This window comes from Apium graveolens, chromosome 1 (genome assembly GCF_009905375.1).
Source record: "Apium graveolens cultivar Ventura chromosome 1, ASM990537v1, whole genome shotgun sequence".
In the NCBI taxonomy this organism is placed as follows: domain Eukaryota; kingdom Viridiplantae; phylum Streptophyta; class Magnoliopsida; order Apiales; family Apiaceae; genus Apium; species Apium graveolens.
The window spans coordinates 200,737,217-200,764,947 of NC_133647.1; the positions used below are offsets into that span (position 1 = coordinate 200,737,217).

The 27,731-nt window shown below is 34.9% G+C and overlaps 1 protein-coding gene and 1 pseudogene across 1 annotated transcript; one reads left to right on the forward strand and one right to left on the reverse strand.

Annotated features, from left to right (window-relative positions):
• Positions 1-24,373, forward strand: part of LOC141716924 (uncharacterized) — a 56,950-nt pseudogene extending 32,577 nt beyond the window's left edge.
• Positions 24,374-26,495: 2,122 nt separating this feature from the next.
• On the reverse strand, positions 26,496-27,098 carry LOC141716940 (glutathione S-transferase T3-like). The gene has a single exon (XM_074519095.1). It carries the CDS (start codon positions 27,096-27,098, stop codon positions 26,496-26,498), a length of 603 nt encoding a protein of 200 aa, XP_074375196.1.
• Positions 27,099-27,731: the final 633 nt, after the last annotated feature.

Genomic DNA, 27,731 nt, shown 5'->3' on the forward strand with positions numbered 1-27,731 from the left:
ATATATCCCGGATATTACATCCTTCCCCCCTTAAAAGGATTCTGTCCTCAGAATCTCTAAGAAAACAAATGAGGGTACTTTTCTCTCATATCACTTTCTAACTCCCATGTTGACTCTTCAACCTTTGGGTTTCTCCACAATACTCTTACTAACTTTACCACTTTATTTCTCAATACTTTCTCTCTTTCCTCTAGAATCTCTATCGGACTCTCTACATATGATAAATCTGCTTGAAGTTCTATTGGCTCATATTCTATTATATGCCTGGAGTCTGGATTATATTTCTTAAGCATTGATATGTGAAAAACATTGTGAATGTGCTCCATGTGCAGAGGTAACGCCAACTCGTAAGCTACCTTGCCAATACGCTTTAGGATTTCAAAAGGTCCGACATATCTTGGGTTTAGCTTCCCTTTCTTCCCAAACCTCGTTAGTCCTTTCCACGGTGATAATACCAAGCTTCCTTCTTCAAATTTTATGTCTTTTCTTGACTGGTCTGCATATTTCCTTTGACGATCTTGTGCGGCTATTAATCTTTTCTGGATAATTTCAACAACTTCCTTTGTCTGCTGCACCAATTCGGGTCCGAGTATTTTGCGTTCTCCTACTTCGTCCCAATATACTGGAGATCTACATTTGCGTCCATAAAGGGCTTCATAAGGTGGCATCCCAATACTGGCGTGATAACTGTTGTTATAAGCAAACTCTACTAGGGGTAAATGTTCATCCCAACTTCCTTTGAAATCAATAGCACAAACACGTAGCATGTCCTCGATTGTCTGGATCGTTCTTTCACTTTGGCCATCCGTTTGGGGGTGATAGGCCGTACTCATATTCAATCTTGTTCCCAAACATTCTTGAAAACTCTTCCAAAATCTTGAATTAAATCTTGGATCTCGATCAGATACAATAGACACTGGAACTCCATGACGAACTACGATCTCTTTCAAGTACATATGAACTAACTTGTCGAGCGAAAATCTTTCATTTATAGGCAGAAAATGAGCTGACTTGGTAAGTCTATCTACTATAACCCAAATGGCATCATGATTAGCCCTTGTCCTTGGTAATCCAACTATGAAATCCATGGTAATATATTCCCACTTCCACTCTAGAATCTCCAATGGCTGTAGTAATCCGCTTGGTCTCTGATGCTCCGCTTTAACTTTCTGACAGGTATAGCATTTGCTAACCCATTCCGCAATTTCCCTCTTCATATTTGGCCACCAATAATTCTTCTTTAAATCTCTGTACATTTTGGTACTCCCTGGATGGATGGAATATCTTGAACTATGTGCCTCTTGTAAAATTTCATTTTTCAGCTCCGTTACTGGTGGAATCCAAATTCTTGAAGAAAACCTAAGAATACCTTGATCATCTTGTTGCGTGCATAATTCCTCACCTACCAAACTATTTATATCTTGATCCATTACCTCTTTCTGGCATTTCTTTATTTTCTCCAATAACTCCGGTTGGAAAATCATACCATACACTTTTGCTTCCTCAGGCTTACAAATTCTAATTTCCAATTCCAATTTTTGAAATTCTTTATATATCTCTTAGGTACGGATAATACATTTAACTTTTCCTTCCGACTTAACGCATCTGCTACAACGTTCGCCTTACCGGGATGATAATTAATCGAGCAATCATAATCTTTGATCAATTCTAACCATCTCCTTTGTCTCATATTAAGTTCCTTCTGGGTAAATATATATTTCAAACTTTTGTGATCCGTGAAAATCTCACACTTTTCTCCATACAAATAATGTCTCCAAATCTTCAAAGCGAAAACTATAGTTGCTAACTCCAAATCATGAGTAGGATACTTCTGTTCATGTGGTTTCAATTGCCTTGACGCATACGCAATCACCTTGTCGTGCTGCATAAGAACACATCCTAATCCTTTGTAAGAAGCATCGCTATAAATTACGAAATTCCCTTGATCGTCTGGAAGTGACAAAACAGGTGTTATGATTAATCTCCGCTTCAATTCCTGAAAACTTTCTTCGCACTTGTCATTCCATATAAACTTTTCATTCTTTCGTGTAAGCTTTGTCAATGGTGTTGCAATTCTTGAGAAATTCTGAACGAATCATCGATAATATCCTGCCAATCCCAAGAAACTTCTTACCTCAGTGGGTGTTCTCGGTCTTTCCCAATTCGTAATTGCCTCGATCTTTGCCGGGTCCACTTTGATCCCTTCGTTACTGACTATGTGTCCTAAGAACTGAACTTCCTGTAGCCAAAACTCACACTTCGACAATTTAGCATATAACTTCTTTTTTTCCTTAAAATCTCCAAAGTTGTCCTTAAATGTTCCGCATGATCCTCCTCCATCTTTGAATAGTTCAAAATATCGTCTATAAATACTATAACGAACTTGTCCAAATATTCCTTGAAAATTATGTTCATCAGGTCCATAAACGCTGCTGGGGCGTTGGTCAATCCAAAAGACATCACTAAAAACTCTAATGCCCATACCTTGTTCTGAAAGCTGTCTTTGGTATATCTTCTGGTTTGATCTTCAGTTGATGATATCCCGATCTTAAATCGATTTTGGAGAAATACTTGGCTCCCTTCAATTGGTCAAACAAATCATCAATTCTGGGTAACGGATACTTATTCTTGATCGTCAACTTGTTGAGCTCCCTATAGTCAATGCACAGTCTCATGCTTCCATCCTTCTTCTTGACAAATAATACCGGTGCACCCCACGGGGATACGCTGGGTCTAATTACTCCTTTCTCTAACAGCTCTTGCAATTGCTTTGCTAACTCTTTCATCTCAACGGGCGCCATTCTATACGGGGCCTTGGATACTGGTTCGGTTCCAGGTGCTAATTCGATTGCAAATTCAATTTCTCTATCTGGAGGAAGTCCTGGTAACTCGTCGGGAAATACGTCTGGAAATTCATTTACAACTGGAATATCTCCAAGTTTTGCTGGCTCCTGACTTCTGTCGATCACATATGCTACGAAATGCTCACATCCTTGTCGTAGTAACTTTTTAGCTTGAATCATCGTTAAGAACTTCTTTACCTGCTTCTGTCCCTTGAACGTTACTATTCTTTCGTCTGGCATTTTCACCATTACTTTCTTATTTCGACAATCTATTTGAGCATCATGCTTAGATAACCAATCCATTCCTAATATAACGTCAAATTCTCATAACTTAAACGGTATCAAATCTACACAAAACTTACTACCAGAAATCTCAATCTCACAATTCCCACAAACTTGGTTAATAGTTACACGTTCTTGATTTGCTAATTCCACAGTTATTATTTCATTTAAATACCCAACTGGACAATTTAACTTACTAACAAAATCTTGTGAAATAAACGATCTAGTTGCTCCCGAATCTATTAACACTTTGGCACATAAAGAATTCACATTAAGCGTACCTGCCACGACATCCGTATCCTGGATCGCATCCTTCACCGACATGTCAAAAACTCTAGCCCTCGGAGTCTCATTCACTGTTGGGGTAGATTCCATAATCCTTAATGCATTACTGACTGGGGTTAATGTCTTGCAATCCCTGGCCATATGTCCTGGCTTCCCACATTTAAAGCATATAAATCCAATTACTGGAACTTTCACTGCTGGATTCCGGATAGGCTGATCCTTATTTGCTGGCTCTCTTGCTGGCTGATTTCGGCACTCCCTCGAGTAGTGCCCTTTCTGGTTGCATTTAAAACATACCATATTCAACTTGTTACAAACTCCTCCATGCTTCTTTCCACATACTTGACAATCTGGAAAAGTTAATCTCAACTGATTCGGCTGATTCACATTAGTTGAACGATTGCCCTGGCCTCCGTCTCCTACATTTTGTCTCCTGAAATTAAAATTTCTCCCTGGCTGAAACTTGCCCTTCTTAAAATTTGGAAACTTCCCTGTTTGTGACTGACCCTCACTTCCCTCAACTTTCCTTTTCTTGCTTTCCTTTTCTTTCTGGAACATCTCACTCTCTGTCTCTGCGATCATAGCTTTCTGTACAACCCCGGCATAGGTATCCAATTCAAAAATAGCTACCTTCCCTCTGATCCATGGCTTCAAGCCTTGCTGAAATCTCTTAGCTTTCTTTCTATCAGTATCAACATACGACGGCACATACCTTGACAATTCCTCAAACTTCCCCTCATAATCTGTTACCGACATGTTCCCTTGCTTTAATTCTAAAAACTTCAGCTCCATTTGATCCTGAACAAACTGAGGAAAATACTTTTCTAAAAACAATTCCTTAAACCTTTCCCAAGTAATAACATCTGTGTTTTCCAATGTTTTCACCATTTCCCACCAATAGGTGGCCTCATTCTTCAGATAGTAACTTGCAAATTCAACCTTCTGCTCCTCTTTCACTTTTACCAAGGCAAAAGCCTTCTCTATTTCCTTTAACCACACATCTGCTTCAATTGGCTCTAAGAAACCCTTGAATTCTGGTGGGTTTACTGCCTGAAAAGTTTTGAAAGTTACCTGGGGATTGGTCTGTCTCTACTGTTGTTGTGCCAGGTGAACTGTTTGTTGGGCCAAGATTTGAAGAATCTGGGCTATTGCTGGGTCCATGGGTCCTGGGTTCACATTCTGGTTTATATCATTTTGGTTGTTATTGTTGTTGTTGTTGGTTTCTTCATTCTGGGTGTTGGTGCGGGTATTTCTTCTGGGAGGCATTTTCTGTAAAGAATCAATCAATTTATTTAGCTTTTGAATCAAATCTTTGTATAAAAGAAAAGTTTTGTGAAATAGAAATATCTCTTTTTGAAAACAGTTGTAACTAAGTAAATTGCATGCTTCTTTACAGAATATAAACAGTTATGGAAAACAGGGTACATGGTATCACAGGATATACTGGTGCAATAAATAAGGTAAAGTAAAACAGGTGCAATAAAGTAAATGACAGTGTTGGAAAGGAAAAGGTACTGATATATAGATCAAAAGTTTTAGGTAGTACAAGCGTAAAGACGCTTCGAAAGTAAAAGCAAAAAGGGTACAACAACCTACTCACTAGTCAGCATCGCTAGTCTATAAATACAACTCAAAAGTCTACTGATACACACTACACACTACTGTCCATACTACATAACCATAACAACACTGCTCAGCCTCTCCATCTCAAAATCTCTAACTCAGCTCCAAGGAAACTCTGGTCCTGCCAGCCTCTCAAAGTCCTCCATCACCTCAGTAGCCCAGCCCAGCAGTGCATCAGGGCCTCTGCCAGGTAGTGTAGCTCCATGTAGCCTAGCCTCAAGAACCCTCTGTGTCACATGAATCTCCTCTCGAAGCTCCCTCACACCACGATCAACATCTGTAGTCCTAATGATATGTTGTAACTCTCTAATCTGAGCCAACAAGGAATCACGCTCCAATAGAAGAGCCTCATACCGGTAATAAGGAACTGGGGGCAATGTAGACTGGAATGGGGCACTCGCTACTGAATGCCCAGTGGAATCTGAATCAGCTGGTGGGGGCCCTCTGACAGGTGGCCTCATGCCTGGAGGTGGAATAGCCTGCAATGGTACGGGTTGCAACACCTGTGGAGGTAGAATAGCCAATGCTGGTGGAATAACAGGACGTGGATCCGATGCTGGTGCTCCAACTGAAGGCTCTGAGTGATCAGCTGATACGGGAATAAAAGAGTCGGCCATCTCTGCTATCTGAAATCATATCGTAATATAAGAATCTCTTACCATTACGCAAACTATACTAATACCGGTTATACCATAACACTCAAGCTCTCGACCTTCTATCACCCTATACCTTACTTCTAATCCTATCCCTCTACCCATTCCCGTCAACCTAGGCTTGTGTCAGTGACTTATAACCTGTAGCTCTGATACTAAACCTGTGGCGCCCTCCAAACCCGGGTCAGAAGTTTGGGGTCCACACACACACCTTAATTATAACCTGCTTATAACAATAATAAAGATAATAATAATATATGCAATGACCCTACTTACCAACCACCACGGACCACAACAGGTTAAAGTATGCACACAAGCCAAACACACTAATATATTACAAACCGTTCAAATCCCAACTATTTCAAATTCAAACTGAGTATTAAACATTATTACAAACTTTCACAAACTTAAATTATTCCAAAAGAAGCCTACTAGCTCAGTTTTCTCAACCTGAACCCCTAGCTCTCGCGCTGGACTGGGGATCCTCTGTACCAACTGGTTCCTTTTTAACTGGAAAGAATATAAACAACATCGCATAAATGAGCTAACTAGCTCAGCAAGTCACAATGATAAAACTGAGAATAATGATCATCAGGTGAATATGGTTATGATATCAAGTGAACAATGGATTATGATTTAGAATTGGATAATATACTTTTATTTTAAAAACCAAGGTTAGGCTGCTGATCAGTCACGCACTAACCCCGAGCAAGGCACATAGCATTGCTCTAACTACTGGATCCAAGGCACACATTGGCCTAACTTGATCATTATATGGTCTGACCACGAATCTGGTCCACAATTTTATAAAAACAATCCAATTCTAACATAATAATAGAATATGCAATAATAAACAATAATCGAAATCATTAACAACAATAAATGTTTAACAATGAAAGGGTTTCAATCCTTGTAAGGATCAATAAGCCAATTTAAAAGCTTGGATGTTGGGTAATGAAAGAATTGGATAACAAAGGAATCAACGTTTCAAGGTTTCAAGGATTTGGTCTTTCAAAGTATAAGATACCATGGGTTGAGTATATAATAGTTCATTTCAGTGTTTGGTATTTAGTTTGTATGTATTTGTAGAGTAGTATCGTAGATTTGTGGTTCTTGTTTGGGTATACAATAATCAATGGATTAGAAAGAATATGATTCATGGCTCAAGAACAATAACTGAAATCAGGATTTAGGTTTCTATACTTCAAAGCACTTGCAATATCACAGGATTATCAAGTACTACAATATCTCGAGAAAGTTCAGAACATTTGCCTGGTATTAGCTTACTACACTGCACTCGCTTCCAATCACAACCATTTTACTCCTCAACTATCTATTTCCCTTTCCTACGTCTTGCCTCTTCTGCTCACATATCATAAGCATCTATCAATAATTTACTCATGCAATTCTATTCAACACATACTTCTATCTACCCTTCGTTTTACCCAAATCCGATTAACGGATTGAAAGTTATGCAATAATCAAGTAAACACCGAATATATAGACTGATAGTCAATTAACAAGTCACATATAGCACATAATACATCACTTAATCAATGATATATTATTTATAAAGAAGTCTCGGGTCATAAATAGGCTTTCTGGTATTTAAAATATTTTTTAAAATATTTTTCGGAATTAAAACGGGTCGTTGGATCAATTTCGGGTTAATAAACAGGGTTCGGTTGGCCCATTCTGGCTCCGAAATAATTTTAGAATAATTATCGAGCCTTGAAAATAATTTAGAATAATATTTTAAAGCTCGATACTATTTTTCAGAATTTTTAAATCATTTTTAAATAATTAAATCTAATTAAATAATTAATTAAAATCAATTAATAATTAATTAAATCAATTCATCAATTAATTTTCGAATTAATTGACCAATTAATCAATTATAAATTAACTGAAATTAATTAACTAATTAATTTAGATTTATTTATGAATTAAAAATAATTTTCAGAATTAAAATAATAATTTTTAGAATTTTCAGAATTTAAAAATGAATTTTTATAATAAAAATAAATAGGAAATATGATTTTTAAACATTTTATAAACAGGAATCCTAAATTTGCAAAGTCTGGAAACTTCAGGGAGCTAACTGCATCGTTTTCAAAAGTTGGGGTACTAAACTGTAATTTTCCAGCTCTTCGCCGGAAAACAGTCGGGTTCGCCGGAGAACATGTTCTCGGCGTCCTCACCCCACCAACACCTCCAGATCACATCTACACAACATCAGGAACACAACCATGCAATCAATTCATCCTAACAATCCCTGAGTTGGCCGGAATTTGGCCGTGAAGTTTTCCAGTTTCCGGCGAACATCGGAAAACTTCAAAACACAACTCCCTTCTCTACAGACCTCGTTGGTTCATGAAACTTATACGACTAGATTACAAATTTCACAGAGAACACAACCCACTATAACACAACATCAATCTATCACAGAATAAGAAACCCCCAAATTTCAATTAAGAACATTCATACGGGTTATAAACCCTAATTTTGAAATTCGAAAATTAAACCCACTTTTGAGCATGTTATTGAACTCCAAATCAGACGTATGACATATGAAAATCATCAGGAAAACAAGCTCTACAACATTCAATCATCAAATCATACAAACAATCATCCGAACAAAAATTCATATTTTTAATAAAATAAATTCGAAAATAAATAAATTTTTAGAAAAATAACCTTGATTTCTGCAGTGAAACAAAGCTCAGAATCTAATAGAACACTTCAAATCCTTCGTTTTGGTTACTCAAGCTTTGAAAACAGAGATCGGTAACGCCTTCGTTTTGCTGTTTGATTCTTAGAACAGTTTTAGGAAATTAGGGCTTTTCTCTGAAAATTATATAATTAACTATCTGCAAATGATTTTGATACGAAATAAAATACGGTAAAAGGCTATTTATAATTACGGAAAATTTGTATCCCGTTGGATCATTCCGGATATAAAACGGTACGTTTATTTGTAAAAATTGATCCAAACGGTATCGGTTTTCGGGATAATTATCCAAATCAGTACAATTTGTACTGCGGTCTTGGTCTCAGCACCTGGTTACACGTATTACGAAGTGATAATTGTGATAGTTTAATAAAAAGCTCTTTTATCGAAAATACGGGTTTTATTGATTTACCGAAACGAATATTGTATCGAAAATGTTGCGCCGGGACCCGCGCAGGACAAACCGTACGCCGGATCGAAAAAGTCGAAACATGGAATATGCTCGGAATATTACAATTAGTTTAGGAAGGAGTTCTCGAAAGAGTTTCGGGTTCCAAAAACGTAACAACGGTTGACGTCGGTTGGTTCCCGTTTTTATAAAATAGATTTTAATTACCCGGAAAAAGATTTTAGAAATTTCATATGATTCTTATAAATCCATAAACCAACATAAAAATAATTAGGAAGATATGACAATTATCTATATTTTATTTTGAACATATAAAAATTAAAATACTCAATTAATATTATTTTTGAATATTCAAGTACAGATAACACTTAACAATTAGCTCACAGAATAGATACTGAACACACATAATAATTATATAATAGCAAAAATAATTACACGATATATCCCGGATATTACATAAGGTGCAAACTAGAAGGGCTACTCAAGATAAATGTCTATACAGTAGTTTTCTATCACAGGAGGAACCTAAGAGAGTGGAAGAAGCTCTATTCGATCCAGATTGGATTTTAGCAATGCAAGAGGAGCTAAACCAATTTGAGAGGAACAACGTATGGAAGCTGGTACCCAAGCCAAAGAACAAGAGTTCTATTGACAAAAAATGGGTATTCAGAAACAAGATGGATGAAAATGGCATTATCATAAGGAATAAAGTTAGATTAGTTGTCAAGGGTTACTCTCAACAAGAGGGAATAGATTTTGATGAGACATTTGCTCCTGTTGCAAGACTTGAAGCCATTAGAATTTTTCTAGCCTATGCAGCCCATGCCAATTTTAAAGTCTATCAAATGGATGTTAAGAGTGCATTTCTAAATGGAGAATTGGAGGAAGAAGTTTATGTGAGCCAACCTCCAGGGTTTGAAGATCCAAATTTTCCAAACCATGTGTATTATCTGTTGAAAGCACTCTATGGACTAACGCAAGCACCTAGAGCCTGGTATGAGACTTTGTCAAAAAATTTCTAGATAATTACTTCACAAGAGGTTGCAAAATAGACAGGAAAAGTACAACTGGCACCTGTCAATTTCTAGGGAATAAGCTTGTGTCATGGTTTAGTAAGAAGCAAAATTCTGTTTCTACATCAACAGCTGAAGCTGAGTACATTGTTGCTGGTAGTTGTTGTGCACAGATATTATGGATGAGGAATCAACTATTTGACTATGGGCTAAATATTGACAAAATTCCAATATTCTGTGACAACACAAGTGCCATTGCCATTACTAAAAATCCAGTGCGGCATTCAAGAACCAAGCACATTGACATCAAGTACCACTTGGAACTTCATTTTGTTCTAAGTGAAAAACAGATTGTAGACATATTTACCAAGCCACTTGATGAATCAACATTCACAAGAACAAAGTTGGCTTTAAGTAAAGTTTATTCTGTCAACGGATATTCCCTATCCGTTGAAAGCCAAAACTGTTCTATCAACGGATGTCCATTATCCGTTGAAAGATAAATACATTTCTGGTAATTTTATCCTTCAACAGATAGAACTGTGTTAATCTTCAATGGATAACTATTTACCTCATCCGTTGAAGGTTATCCATTGAAGTGTCACATCAGTCGTTTTGAGTGAGTCACAGCCGTTGATTCTATTTACTTAACCGTTGATACATATATATATACACAGTTGTATGCATTTGTATTAAAGGCAGTTTTTAGAATACATGCAGTTTTCCTTTTATTCTCAAACGGCTGTAATTCACTTAAAAATATTGTTTAATCATTCTCTTTATGTTTTCATTTTGAGAAAGTATAAAAGCCCCTTTGAATTCTTATTTTCACTTTACACTTTCTTGCAATTTTCAAAAGCTTTTACTCTCTTTCTCTCCCAAAACTCTCAACCTTTCTTTGCAACTTCGACTTACAACAATGGCACCAGTAGTAAAGATAATGTCCCAATCTGGGTTTTTCTATGAGAAAAACAATTTCGTAGCTTTGGTGGAAAAGAATGAAGCCCACTCAGATTATCACAAGATGATGGACTTCATCAAAAACTGCAAACTAAGCTATGCAATGCTGGAAGCCCCAATGATTTACTGTGAGGTAGTTGAGGAAATGTGGACAACTGCAGAGTTCAATCCCACTGATATGACCATCACTTTCTCTCTCAAAGGTAAAGATTACTGTATTAACTGTGATGATATAAAGTCCTATTTTAAATTACCTGAAAACAATGCCATGACACCACACACTGATAATGATGTATCTAGCATGTTAGATTCCATAGGCTATTTCCTTGATTCTACTAGTTTAGGTAGTATTAAGAGAAAAGGCCTTAGGAAAGAATGAAGTTTTCTTAGTGATGCCTTTATAAAGGTTTTCTCTGGGAAAATTAGTAATTTTGATGCAATAACTTTATCTCTTATTAATATGCTCTATATGCTGGTTTCTGATAGGTACTTTAATTTTAGCAATTATGTTATGCTAGAATTGGGTACTAGGTTAGGTAACAAGGCTAATAGACCTCATAACATCTACTATGCTAGATTCTTTATGTTATTGGCTAACCATGTTGCTGAATGTTTGGTCATAACTAATGAGTGTAATAAACTCAAATGCTGGGCACAAGAGAAGAGGGTCCTTGCAGACCTTTTGAGAATTAACCTCAACAGTCAGGTGCCATTGGTATACTTACCAATCATGAATGCACCTCAGGTAAGTGAGGTAAATACTTCTTCAACTCTTACTTCTTCCAACCCCTTCACTTCTTTGCCTTCAAGTGTGGCCATGGGATCTGTGTCAATGTCCTAACAGATTCCTACCAAGGCCACCAAACCTAGAGTTTCAAAACCCAAGTCAAAGAAAGCCACCTCTGTTGTCTCTCAAAAGACAACAATTGTAACACCTACCATGAACCTTGAGGGGAGTGAACAGGGTGTTAGTGGTGAGGGGAGGGGTGAACATCAAGAAAACCCCCAGAATAAGGTAGGAGAGGTGAGTGGTACCTAAGCTAGCCAATCCACAGTCTCTCAAAAGACTGTGGTGGTTGAAAATGATTCAAACTCATCCCTAGTTGCATCCTCCCAAAAGGGTGCAACTATTGAAAATAGTCCCCAACCAGGGACACAGAATAAAAGAAGGAGGGACACTGAAGCCACACACTCACCTGTAAAAGCCTTCACAAGAAGAAAGAGGGTCAAGACCCTAGTTTCCACACAAGGTGCACACACTGCACAGATACAACCACCTGTACTATGCCTTCTCAAATTCAGCTTGACGTGACTCCAACAAATGTGGAGTCACAGCCCCATTCTCTCAAAATTGACACACAACAATCACCAAATTCTCCATCGCCATCTCTGGACGTGGACATGATATTCACATCAATTCCTGATTCTCCCTCTTTACAACTCAGGGAGGAGCCCCACTCAAATATTGGGGATCATCATCTTTTAGATGATTTGTTGGATCATCAGCCAATTCTTTCAGACTTAGTTGAAGAATCTGTGTCACCTAAATTAAAATCAATCCACAAAGATTCAACAATTATGTCACTTTCAATTTCTACTTCTTTTCCTTCTTCAACGGATATTCCTCATCCGTTGACAAGTGGTTGTTCTTCAACGGATAAGCTTAATAGCAATTATCCGTTGATACCATCAGTTACTGTACAATCATTTCTAGGATTGAGGGAAGGGAGTGAAAACTTGAGTGAGAGGCTGGGTTGCTCCCAGGCAAAAGGAGAGCTTGAGAGTCTACATATGCATGCTATTTCTTCCAGCATGGCAAAAAAAAGTGAGAGGAGTACCACCTTAGTAGGTGAAGGTGAGGGTGTGAGGAGTGTGAGCCAGGGGGAGCCCCTGATGCAAGAAAAGAGAGAAATTGAGAGAAAAGCAGGTACAGGAGGTATAAGGGTGGATCTAGCCATTGCTAGTGAGTCAATGATTATGGATGATGCTGAAAAGGAGAGACAATTTCAGCAACATTACAAAGCTGTAATTGATTACATTTCCTTGGATGCTGACACTTTTACTCATCATGTGTCAGCCTATCAACTGTTGGCTATTCAGGGCAATGAGGAGGCAGAAAAGACTTTAAATCTAGTACATACTTCAGAATCTCTACAAAGAGATAAAGCTGCTGTCAATAGGATGCCTTCTACAGCTGGTGAGCCATCTGAAGAATTTGGAGTAAATTCTAATGATGATGACTCTGATTCTTTTGATGGAAGCATGAACTTAGGGGGAGATGAAGGCCCAAGTTCTATTCCAGAATTACCTGAATGGACATTGACAAAGGAGTCTACACCAGGGCATTTCAATGTATCCTTAGTCAAACAAATCATGTCTATCCAAAAGGCCATTCAGGAAACTTCTAATGCTGGTACCAAGGCTATTCTTCAAGCCCACCTTGATTCTCTACATCTCATGAAGCTCCAACAATTAAGACAGAATCTAAGTGTGGATGAACTCAAGAAGGATATAGCTGACTTAAAGTCCTACAATTCTGAGAAGCTGGATTCAATCATGCCCTTTGGTACCATGCATGAACTATTACTGAGAATGAGAAGAGAATCAGATGCTGACAAGAAGATGGCCAAATTGGAGGAAAGAGTTCAAGCCATTGAAAACTCTGTGGTCACCATTATTCACAATCAACAGTCTCAGACTAGTCTTCTAATGCAACTGGCTAAAGCACAGGGCTTAACCCCTCTCCTTGATGATAACAAAAAGGGGGAGAATAAAGGGGAAAGGGAAGGGGAGCCATCTACACATATACAAATATCAAAAGTGCTAGTTCCAGCCATCACTACTTCTCCAACACTTCAAATCAAAGGAAAGCTTGATGGAATTGATCTAATCCAGCTAGCAGCAGCTGAGATGAAGGTGAAAGAGCAATGGAGAAAAATTGATGCAAGGATGCAACAAGTGTTTGGCTCTTCAACTACAAAATCCTTATATGTGAAACATAGCATAAAAGTTGAGCCAATCATTATGAAGCACAAGCCAGTAAGGAGGAATAAGGTTGGAGAAACTTATTTCAGGAACCTGAAGCCCATGGTACTCAAGCCAACCACTAGATTCAACAAGGACTCTACAAAGAACCCTCTAAGCTTTGCTCAACTAAAAGAAATGGACTTTCCTCTTCCAAAGCCTGATGAAGACAAAGTTTTGGGTGGTAACATCATAAAGCACAAGAAGACCAAGGATGCAGTGGAAAGAATGAATATGGCTATCATCTATATAGAGGGAAAGAGCATCTGTGTGATGCAAGGACATCCCAAATTCTCAATAGCCAAGAGGGAAGAGACCAAAAGGCTAAAGGAAGAAGCCAAAAAGCTAAAGGCTGACAAAAGAGCACAAGCAAAGCTTGAAAAACAGCTAAAGTCAAGTCAAATTTAAGAAAAGAAGAAAATTAAAGACAAGAGTGAAGGAGACAAGACTGAAAGCATAAATGTGGATATGGGTGATATAGTTGGTGAGAGTGTGGAGGAAAGAAGTTGTTGGATTTTAATTGCAGCAGGGCATGGCAAAACACTTTTACACATATAAAATCCAAATAAAAGCATACAGATCATGAATAAAAATTCGAGGGATCGAATCTAACCTTTAAAATAATTCGGAGACAACGATCAGAGATCCTTAGCAGTTGCTCCTCAAGTGTGAAGCACTCCACCGGTATCCACCAAGAAAAAGATGTTAAGGAGGAGGAAGGAGGTGGAGAGAATTGAGTTTTCCAAACTTTTTGGGTTTTTGGGGTTCTTAGGTTCGAATAAAAATAGGGTCTATAATAGTGTATTTATAGGCAAAATTTTCAGCTGAAATTTTCCCATAAATATTATTATTATTATCCCATTTATTATTCTCATTAATAATTAAAACACATTTTAATTATTAATCTTTTTTCTAAACACTTTAGAAATAATTCTCTCTCTTGATTTAATTTCCAAAAATTAAATCCTTAATTAATAATATTAAGAACTTTTCTTAATTAATTTATAATCAATTAAATCTCATTTAATCAATTATTAAATTTGCCAATTAATTATTTATTTCACAAATAAATAATTATTAGCCATTATTAATTAATTCCTCCACCATTAAATCATTCTCTTTTTATGGTGTGACCCTGTAGGTTCAATATTAAGCCGGTAGTAGAAATAAATAATAATAAAACTATTTTATCATTATTTATATAAATTCTCTAATTTATTAAATCTGATTAATTAATTAATCACATTTATTCTACATCGTGAGGGATACTTCTCAGCATATCGCGATCATCCGGATAATATGAATTCACTGCTTAGAATACCAAGAACCTATTCAGTGAATAGTTACCGTACAATAAACTCCTTCTACCCTACAATGTCCCGATTAAATACAAGGCATGGATCTCGTGTCAAGCCTATCTAATTCAATCACTTGCTTACCATTTACTATGCTTAGTTCTATGCAAATTAGAAACTCCTTTCTAATTTCATTTACTTTGGCCAGAGATTCCTGAACTAGCATAAGTGGATCAGCCTTGAACATTCGCTTCCTTCACTGGAAGGGGTAGATCCTATATTGATCATACACTATCTTCGTGTACAAATTCCTATACCCAGTAGAGCCCTAATAATTGTCCCTGGAGACTAAGAACTAAACCAAAGCATAGTTCAGTGTACACAAGATGACTATGATGACCTCAAGTATAAGGATACTTGTACAACTATCACTATGTGAACAACTGCTGACACGTGAGTGAACTCCATCAGTTGTTCAGCTGGGCGAGTCATGTTCAGTGAACTTATTCTATAATAAGCACCTACATACTAGCTATAGTGTCACCACACAAAAGTCTATGAGAACAGACATCCTTCATAATGAAGCAAGCATAGTATGTACCGATCTTTGCGGATTATTAATTACCAGTTAGTAATCCTATGACCAGGAACTATTTAAGTTTAGAGTTATCATCTTTTAGGTCTCACTATTATGATCTCATCATAATCCATAAAAAGCTTTACTCTAAACTATGGTATATCTTATTTAAACACTTAAATAGATAAAGCCCGTAATAAAAACAAAACAAGTCTTTTATTAATATCAATGAAATCAAAACAGATTACATAAAAAGTTATTCCTAAATCCTAATACATGATTGGACTTAGGACATATTCCTTTCAGAAGTGAGGAAAGAAAGGAATGGCAGAAAGGGAACAGAAAGAAGGTCAAGGCAAAAAGGAAGAGTGAAGATGACACTGAGGAAACCCAATCAAAATCTAAACCACTACCCTCTATCCCTGAACCTGTTGATGCTGATCCCAATATAAATATTCATGGTGAAACAATCATCCCTAAAGAGGAACCTATTGATTGGGACACCATCAAATTGCCTACCTTCCTAACTACTTCTCCACCACCAAAGAAACTGAAAAGAAAATCCAAATCAACACCACCCCTAACCTCAAGTAAATTCACTCAGAAACATAAACCTAAGCCTAAGCCACAAGCCTCAAAGAACGATTATGTTCACATTTGTGACATAAAAGAACATACAGATATTGAACTCTTCCTGGATGAGCTGGAGGAAGTAATGGGAATAAATGCCTTTAGACAGCTACAAGAAAGGCTAGTGTTCAAATATAAAGGAAATGTGGAAAGGACTTGGCCTCTTCAAAGAATTCTAAGTGAAGGCTATTCTACCTTGGTTAGTGTCTACTCAGCTATAAAAAGGGATACTGGCTTTACCAGGACTGCCAAAACTGAGATTCTCAACAAGATTGCCAGCATAAGGAAGAATTGGCGGGAGTCAAATTCCTTGCCTAGAACATTACTCATCCCTAAGCATGGAATTACAATTCATACATCACCTCATTGGTTGATGGAGTTCAGAGACAACAAAGGAGTCAGAAGATTTTTCAGACTTGAAGACCAGCTTAAAATTGCCAGTAATGAAACTCTCAAGGACATGCAATCTAAGTTGGATATCAGTGAAGAGGATGAAGCTAAATTCTACAGACAACTCCAACTTCAAGTAGAGGAAAATGACAGGAGGCTAGGGAAGAAAACAAGGGAACAAAGGAAAAGAAAATGATTTGCTCAGACTAAAGGAGCACCCTTGGAAACATTATAAATCTTCAATTCTATCTCAGTACATATACTTTTGCAGCACTTTTGAATTTCTACTTAATTTCAACTCATATATTTGTTAAGTATTTTGTTATCATCAAGTTAACCCTGAATTTATGTCTACAATTCTAGTAGACATAAATAGGGGGAGATTGTTAGGAATATGTGTATTAGTTTGATGATAAGTTAAACAAAATACTTAAGTAGAAATCTAGTGTTTGTAGCCTCAACGGATAAGACCATCTTGGTTATCCGTTGATGGAGTAGCTTTACTTAGAAAGAAGTTTAGTATTGTAGCACATTTCAGTCTCTGTATTTAAGTTATAATTCTTAGAAGTTGTGGGAAATTATAAGTCATGTTGACTACTAGTGGATATGTAAATAGGAGGGCTAATTGTAAATATTTCATGCCATGTAATTTTGTGTAAATGATGTAGTATCAACTGATAAATTAAAGGCCTTCAACGGATGAGAAACAAAGTTTCAACGGATGTCTCTAAAACTTCAACGGATAACATCCATCAACGGATGAGTGCATCAACGGATAAAGTTTCAACTGCTAAAGCATCAACGGATAAAGCCATCAACGGATGCTCAGTTCAATAGCAGTTGATAGTGACAATTCATAAGCTGACAGAGGCACATGGGTTGACAGAGATAATTGGAATGTGGTAGCCTCTTGGAGGAATCAAGAAAAAGCAGCATTTTCATTCTGGTGCAAACAAGGAAGTATTCAAATATTCACAGATTATCTTAGATTGCGTTGAATAGAGAAATGAAGAAGAAACATGTGAAGAACTATTTTTTAATTGTATTTTAATCTTTGTCTTCACTTGTAAACTTGGTGACATATAAACCAAGTTGCAGCTAGTAATTAGGTGTGAATTTTCTGGAGCTGTTTAGAAAAACATAGAGAGAAAATCATCTAGTTTGTACTAGGAAGCAGCTGTGATCAATTCTTTGTATCACAGATTTTCTGAAATACACATTTCTGGTGGAACAACAAATCCACCAGAAAAGTTTTTAAAGCCTTTGTGTTCTTTACATTTGTGTCTTGAATATACATCTGTCTGCACCTGCTCAAAGCAATTCACACACATCTGTTCATCATACACTTAGCTTTTGAAACTGCTCAAAACTTGAAAAAGTTTTGAGATTTACATTCAACCCCCTTTCTGTAAATTTCATTGTTAGTTCCTTGGGAATAACACTAGTTAATAATAATATATGAAATTTTAAAAGTCGTTGATTTTGATTCTACGCGGCAAATTAGTTTATACATAATCTCGTTAATCTTTCCGGATTTAAGTAGAATGTCAAACCTTGAATTTCATAAATTTTGCCCGCCCGTTATTTAAAAAATACAAAAGAAGAATACAAGAAAATTAATTAATACTCATAATTATATAAATTTTATAACAATTTATGAAATTTAGATACCATTGAGGTATCTTTCAAAAAAAAGATACCATTGAGGCAGAGTATAAACTGTTGCTTAAAGGATGAATATTTGCTGACAAGCTCAGGTCTCAGGACAGGGAAAACAAAATATAGACACAATTCAAAGGCGTCGGAAGTTTTCTTCACACTCTTGGTAGGTAGATTCAAAACAGTTTTTAGGGAGTGACAAAAGATGATGATAAAACAAAGACTTAATTGCACGAAAATGGCGCGAGTTATAATTTTTTATAAAAAATTGATGAATATATAATAATAGGCATCCATATAATTCATTTATAATTTTCTTTCCACCCGATTGTATTCTGTTAGTCGTCTTTAACGGATATTAGGATTTTATAAATTAAAGATGTAATTGCATGAACATGGACTCAATTATAATTTTTTTGCACAAAAATAATTAATCAAAGAATTAAAAACCAAAAAGTATCTACAAATCAAATCAATCACAAAATTAAAAATCAAAGAGACCCTACAAATCTTTCTATAATCCTGTAATCCTAAGTGATCTGAAGTCAAATGCATGGCTTTGTGTGTATTTCTTGGCTTTTTCAATATAATTTGAAAGTCCCTCTTTGGTTTAGTCTATCTACGATGGCTTTATATAACTCATATTTTGGTGTTTTTTTACATCATGCTCGTTAACTAATTTCTTATTAAAAAATATACTAATTTTGTATGAGTTATCTCGTCCCTTACTCTTTAACTCTCACTTTCAAATGTTGTCTAGCATACAATTTTGATTCCTGAAATTTCATATAGATTCAAATTCATAATATATTGATACATTAGTATCCTTAATTTTTTCCATGTTATCAAACTGTATATGAAAATAAGAAATACATAATTCTAAGTAAGATAAGGCTGAGCTGCATATATATTTCCGGCAGGTGGCTGAGCTACAACATATTCTAGATTTCTAACACTTATTTTACATGGATACTAGCAGATGGTGAATGTTCCCTCGTTCATGGTGATGGTGGATTTCCGGAGCATATTGACTTCTCACTTAAGAGTCCCTTTAGTAGTGGCCGACCTGGTAAAATTAAGCAAATTAGTCAGAAGGTTGCTTCAAAGAAAGCTCGTGGAAGAGATGGACACGAAGAAGATAAAGATTTAGGAATTAAGCTTAATATATTTTTGAATGCTTATGTTTGAAATATGATTTACTGTTTTCCGTCTTGGTTCTATCCCAGAAATGTAGATTAAGGTGTGATTATGTTGTTTTACAAAAGGGAAGTCGTTTACCTTTATAAAAAGTTTGCATGTTAACTTGTAACTTCTCTTTGGTTTTTAATTTTGTAATTGATTTAATTTGTAAATTCTATTTGATTTTCAATTCCTTGATTGACCATTTTCCTCCAAAAATATTATAATTTAGGCCATTTTCGTGTAATTTCATCTTTAATTTAGAAAACCCTAACATCAGTTAAAGACAACTAACGGAATACAATCGGGTGGCAAAAAAATTATACATAAGTCATACTGGCGCCTATTATTATATATTGATCATTTTTGCACAAAAAAATTATAACTCAGTCATTTTCGTGCAATTAAGTCTAAAACAATCGATGCAAGAGAAACCTTTGGAGTGCACGATACTGATGTACTTCGATGCCAAACTCCCAAGAGGAAACAAGTAGAACATCTGCAGTGTATTAGACCTCCGGGATCTAGAAGGAATGCTAGGGATCAAATTACTCGTTATTAGTCCAAACCAGTGTTTCGATGCACTAATATCGAACTTCATAATGTGATCTTTAGAAACTCGAGGTCATAGAATTCTAAACCCAAACAGAGTCAATGGTTTGGTTGTGGTTCCAGAATTCAAATTTGAAAAACGAGACTACATGGTGTTGCCATGCAAGAATTATTTTCATGTGTATTGTTAAACCGGCAGGGTTATTTTAGTAAATGTCCAGCCGATATCCAAACAAGTTTAAAACGTACCTTAACGTTTGGAATTGCACCGATAAACCCATAAAGTTTACATGGGTATTACTGAAATAACCCTGCTAAATCTTGAAAATTTGTTGTAACAGTTATTGCTTTGGTCTCTAATTTTGACTTGTGTTTGTTTTAGGTAATGGAACAATGCGTAGCTAGACTAGATGTAGCCATAAGCCATGTTCAATGCTATTCTGCGCGAGTCAGCCCACAAGATTCCAACGGATCCTATATCCGATCCTATAGTTGATTCGAAAGTCCTACCCATTCCAGCTGGGGATCTGTGCTTCGTGTTTAGTGTATGGTTATGTTGTAGAACACATCTAAAGGAAATATGTGTAACAATGTGTAAGCTATTTTAAAACCGATTTTCCCCGAAGTTAAAACATATCTATTTAAAACAAGCTAGTTATCCAAACTTTTAAATTAAAATTTAAGGAATGAGGACCAAAATTATGTTCCAACAGTCTCGTCACTTAGTAATTACTTAAATTACTAAAATCATCCCTTCACTCTTTATTTTTAAGAACTAGCACTATCTTTTTAAGAATCCTCTAAGAGCATCTTCCAACCATGACCTCATGTTAGCTAAAAATCATATCTATCACTCACATATAGATATTAGGTAAAAAAACAGCACTCCAATCACATTACCTGTTAGCAAAAAAATTAGATATCCTTCATCTGGTCTTCTATATTTGTTGAATCTGTAGGCATTAGCTATATCTTCCAGGTCATGTTTAAACCTAAATCTACACATTAATACATACACGTACACATTAATACATACATATATTTATATAATATTTAATACATAAATATTAAAATTATTATTTTATATATAATATTTTTAATTTATATAATATTAAGTGTGAAAATATTGTTCTCTTATAAACAAATTTTTTTAATTATTTTTAACAAAATATATATATATATATAATACAATATATATTAGTAATTTTTTATTAAAAATAATTTTGTTATATTTATATGTTATTATATTTTCAGTTGTAATAATTATTAACTTATAATTATATATTTTTTCATGTATTGAATTAAGTATTAACTAAACTAGTAGATAACCCGTGCGCAGCACGGATATCAATATTTAATAATGATTATAAAAATTTATTTTAATTTTTTATTAAAATATATAATAAATAAAATTGTATGATTATTGCAATTTTCATTTTTAAATTATATGTAAATTTCATTAATTCAAATCTTATTATAACAACAAACTCTACGTTATTATGTATCTATTGTTCAAAAAGACATAACTAATATTTTACATCAAAACTTTAGTCGCGACACGATTGATGGATAATTTAACAAAAAATTAAATCAACAGCACTAAGTAATTACATATTAAATTTCTTATTGTTAGCTGAATTTGTGTTTTTATATAGTTTGTGATTGCATAATTTTTTCTCATAAAATATTCATTATGTATGTATAAATTTGCAATTGGTGCTAAAATAGCATTCTGTAGGTATGAATCTAGAAATTACAATGTATATACGATTTTTTTTATATAATAACAATATAAATATGTGGTATATAAGAATCAAAAAACGGGTAAAGTATTACATATAGAATATAAGTCATATATGAATAAAAAAAATAAAAATGGTATATTTAGAGCTATAGCAATATTTAAAAAGGGTGAAACCAAAAATTCGTAAAACCAAAAAGAGGTGAAACCAAAGTATCCCTTAAAAGATGATTTTCTTACTAATTAATAATAACACTGTTTAAAAGATTCTATTTTATTATTTTAACAAAAAATAAAAAAGAATTCTACGAAAAATAGAAATATGGTAATTATAATATGATTCTCATCTATATTTTGTTAAAAAACAACATAGAACTTTAATGAAAGAGAACTATTGGGGTGAAATCAAAATACCACTACTAAGATGAAACCAAGTACCCTATCAAGAAATAATTTGGAGTTCTACGAAAATAGAATTTTAATCATATTACGGTTTGAATAATTTTATTATTTTCTAGTGGTGAAATCAAAATACAATTTTTTATAATATTCATATCATTTTATTAAAATGGAATTCTACCAACAAATTAAAAAATTCTAAATTAAAAAATTCCAATTTAAACACATGGCTTATTTACTTCGTCGTGGTTTATATTTTTCGTAACCTATTTAGTTGAGTCAATTTATGAACTTATTTATTTTAAAATATAATTAAAAATAGGATTCAAACCTATAAAAATAATACAAAATTATGGCTTATAAAAAATTTAAAAATGAGTAAAAATAATACATATACAATTACAAGGCATATAGGAATAAAAAGGGATAAAAATAATACACTTGGAGTTATAAAAGGTGAAAACAAAAGGTGGTGGAACTAAAAAATAAGTGAATATGTTTCGTTTATTAATAAAGAAAAAAACGGGTAAAAATAATACATATAGAATTATAAGTCATATAGGAATAAAAAGGATAAAAATATTACACCTAGAGTTACACATGAATCATAAAAACAAAAAAACAAAAGGTGATAAAACCAAAAAATAAATGAAAATAAAGTATCACATAAAAAATTTATTAATAAAGAAAAACGGGTTAAAATAATATAATATATATATAGAATTATAAGTCATATAGGAATCAAAAAGGATAATAATAATACAATTAGAGTTAGAGTTATAATATGAATCATGAAAAGTGAAACCAAAAGTGGTAGTACCAAAAAATAAGTGAAACCAAGTATCACTTAAAATGAGGTTTCGCTTATTAATAAAGGTTATATTAATTTATTTTATTATTTAAAGTTTATATTTATACATATAAATCTGAAAAATAGGAAAAAATAATATTTTTGAATATAACTAATAATTATAATTAATACCACTGGAGTGTATGGCTTTGCAGTTTCAATAAAATTCTAGATAATCCTCATTTTAGCTATCATGGTTGGAGATACTCTAACCATTATTTTATAATATATTATAGGAACCACTGTCTCTCTTTCTCTCTCTTTTACATTATATTTTAATTAATTGAATATACTTTTAATAGTAAAATATCTTATAAGAAACAAGTTTAAGGTGTATTGTTGAAGACAAACTTACTTTTTCATGTATTAACTTACTAAGAGCTAATTTTTTATATTATATTTAAGGATTAAGTTAACATATTGGACTTGCTCTTAGAACTTATGTGTGATAATACCTTAAAAAAATTTCCGTTTGCAGGTAGGAAGTTGGTCCAGATGGCTTAGTGATTTTTTGCCATTGATGTTGATGATTCTGTGATAGAAGATTAAGATAGCTCCGGAAATGATGTCTCTCATGGGGGAGAAGCTGAGCTAAATGCTTTAAACTTCTAAACGCGTTGAGTGATCTTTTAATGCTACCAAAAGACATGCTTATGGATCGCTCAGTTAGAACAGAGGTCTGTTTTCGACATTAGTACACATATTTGACTTTTAAGATTTATTTACATCAATTCACTCCTTACCTCCGATCTCTTTGTCATTTTTCAGGTGTGCCATGATCAATAAGTCTTCCTTTGCTAAAACGTATTCTCTGCAATTTCACGCCAGATGAGTTCTACCCTGATCCAGTTCCAGGTGCTGTGTTAGAGCCTTAGAGGTACTAAATGCCGAGGTTTGCGTTCTAGTGCACTACCCCTGATTACATTATTTTCTTCGGCCATTGATGTATGATATTATATCTGTTTTGATCACTTGGGGTGCGTATGCACTACTGCATGCTGAGGCTTCGTGTATACATAGATACTGATGAACATTAGTCTGTTTTTTCCAAAGTATCATAAAGCGTAGGCTCTCTGCAGACACATCAGGGGAATTCCCTTACTCTGCTGCTCGGGTTGTGTACAGCCTCTGCATTTGATGTAAACTAGGGGTTTATGGGTGCAATCCAAACTTTAAGGTCCAAAAGATACATTTTAAACTTGTCTTGTCGGCTGGTCAATTGCTGAAATAACCCTGCCGATTTAACAATTTATGTAACATTTTCTGACCAATTTCAGCTCAAGAGTAAAAAAACACATTTTGGATAAGTAAGGGCTGAAAAGGCACGCTTTTAAGCTTAAGGGGATTTATGGGCTACACGGGTGCAAACTTTGATGACGAAAAGATCATTAAGCCATCTGTTTAACATTAATATCTCAATTTTATGCATTAGCTGCTGGACATTTGGTTTCGTATTTTAGTCGAAGAGAGAGTTTTAAAATCAAACCGAGTCCGTGGTTTGGTAGTGGCTCTGGATTGAATAAGAGCATCCACAATGTCAAGACCCAACCCACTTACATGTGGGGTTATATTTTTGTCAACTAAGCATTAAGTGGTCTTTTGGAAATAAGTGGCCACTCCCTTCCAATGCACAAGCCCAATTCTACTTACATATGGGTCCCTTTTAACTTTATCTTATTCTTTCTTTTACAATACTTATTATAAAATTATAATTTATAATTATAAATATCTTACTATATTCTATTTAATTAAATAAATAAATATAATTATATTTGCGGTAAAAAATATTGAAAAACACCACACGATAAAGCATTAAATTAAAAAGATTGCAAAATGGAAAAAAATTAACGATTATTATGGAGCTGGAAGATATGCTCAATCAAGTCATTTTGTAGCCGGCGATGTGCTCGTTTATCACGCATTTGTATAGTCTTCTGAATATATGTTTCATACTGAACTGGAATTTCCTCGCCTAAATTTGGTTGCGATAAGTCATTTGTTGTATCATCATAAGTTGGTAGGGGACCAAATTGAGTGGCGTATGTGTCCCTCTCGTCTTCAACAATCATATTATGTATTATGATACATGCCCTCATAATTCTCCCAAGATCTGTTTTATCCCAAAAATGTGCGGGACCACGTACAATTGCGAAACGGGATTATAGCACACCGAACGCTCGTTCGACGTCTTTTCGCTGGCTTTCTTGATATTTTGAAAATAATTTTCTTTTTTCACCTTGCGGACGTGGTATAGTTTTAACAAATATTGCCCATTCAGGATATATTCCATCAGTTAAGTAGTAGCCCATATTATAATTATTTCCATTGATAGTATAATTGATCTGGGGAGCACGACCTTCTAGCACTTCATCGAACACAGGTGACCGATCTAAAATATTTAAGTCATTATTTGATCCTGCCACTCCAAAAAATGCGTGCCATATCCATAAATCAGATGAGGTAACCGCTTCCAATAAAATTGTTGCAACTCCTTTGTGACCGCTCATGAACATCCCCTTTCATGCTTTTCGACAATTTTTCCATTGCCAGTGCATGCAATCAATACTACCTTTCATACCAGGAAAGCCACAAGCCTCGCCCATCTGTAATAGACGTTCGACATCATCAGAATTCGGCTTTCGCAAGTATTCACCCTCAAATACCATGATAACATTAGAGACAAACTTTTTTAAGCATTCAACTGCAGTTGTCTCTCCGATATGAACATAGTCATCAACAACGTTAGCTGACACGCCATACGCCAACATACGCATTGCCGCAGTGCATTTTTGTAAAGGTGATAAACCTTTTCTTCCCACTGCATTGACCCTTTGTTAAAAGTAGGGATCAACATTAGAAAGAGCATCGACAATGCGGAGAAAAACATGTCTTCCCATACGAAATCTTCGTCGAAATATTTGCTCAGCATATACTGGATTCGGTGAAAAGTAATCATTCATTAAACGCCGATGACCCGTTTCACGGTCTCTGAATATACTTTTTATAGGCCTGGATCTTGAGGTTTGTCCATGCCTTTCATGATAAAGTTCCAGAATACGATCATCTTCAGTATCATCGTAGCAGAACTCATCAATGAATTCTTTAGTTAGAGTTTCTAGTGTTTCATCCATATGAAAGTAAGGATTTTGATTCATATGAAAGTGAACTAAATGAATCAAGAAACGTAGTTTATATAGAAGGTAAAAAGGAATATATTCCAGGACAGACACTACCTTCCAACGGCTACATTACAAAGAAATAAAGACATACATTAACTTCAAACGGTTAGATTACAAAGAAATAAAGACAAACACTAGCCTCCAACGACCAGATTACAAAGAAATAAAGACAAACACAAGCCTCCAACGGCTAGATTACAAAAGAAAAATAAAAACAAATATTAATTTCTTGCCATAATCTTCTCAAGCATTTTTGAATGAGCCTTCCGTTGAGCATCAGTCATTTTGGTAGTATCAGCCAAAATGACTTGTAAATCCATCTCACTTTGTTTTGCCTTAATCTCTTTTTGTCGAGTGTCAAGTTCTAGTTGTCTAGTTTCATTTAATTCTTGCATCAGGTTCAACTTTCGGCATGCATTAGCGCGTAACTCCTCATACTCTTCATCTGCTTCTATTGTTCTTGCCTTCCCTTTTCCCCTCCTTTTAGCTGCTTTTGTACCTTGAGGGCAAACCGGAGATTCAACAACATTCTCATTTGTTGGTGTATCATTATTTCCCGATGATGAGTAATTTCCGGAATTACTTAATTTAGTTCTTTTCGAACTTTCAGTACTTGAAGGAGTTCTCCACTTAGGATGTCTACGGAGCTCAAACCAGTGTTTGTCAAAGTTAGACTTCTTTTTGTATATATTTAAATGATATGCATGAGCTTGGTCAGATATAGTAACCAAATTTGAACCGCTCCCGACTAGATTGACTGCCTTTTCATAACACGCTCTAAATTTTAGAGCACCTTCATTTATCCGGCTCCACCATTTTTTCATCGCCACAACTCCTCTCTTGATAACATCGGGATTATCTTCTTCACAATATTAATGAATTCGTTTCCAAAATGCTTCAGTTTTTTGATCCGTACCAACCAATGGATCAATTGACACATTTAAATATGCACTTATTAAGAGTTGATCTTCAACCCACTTCCACTGACCAGTATTTTCTCGAACATCTTCACTTTCTTCACAATCATCATTTAAATCAATAAAATTCGGGTTATTAAAGGCCGGAACTTGCAAACGTGGAGAATTTTGACTATCGGGGGTTATTTGTTGGGTTTCAAATTGTGGATTTGAAAACGGAGGAAATGGAAATTGGTACGGGGAATTTTGAGGACATGAAAATGGAAATTGAGAATCATGAGAAAATGAAAATTGGTAATGAGAATTCGGATTTTGAGAATTAAAATTAAAATTTTATGGGTTTGAGAAATAGGAATTTGGATATGGGTATGGAAATTGGGGGTTTGAATTTTGAGAATTTGAAGGTGGAGGATTGTTGGAATTGTTTGGATTCATATTTTCCCAAAGAATTTTTTTTAATTTTTTTTTGAGAATGTAAAGATTATGAATAAGGTATGAGAATTAAGAGTATTTATACGAAAAAATATTACCGTTTTTTAA

Coding starts and splice junctions, on each gene's coding strand:
- LOC141716940 (XM_074519095.1), bottom strand. CDS start 27,098: ATGAAAAAATGGTGGAGCCGGATAAATGAAGGTGCTCTAAAATTTAGA.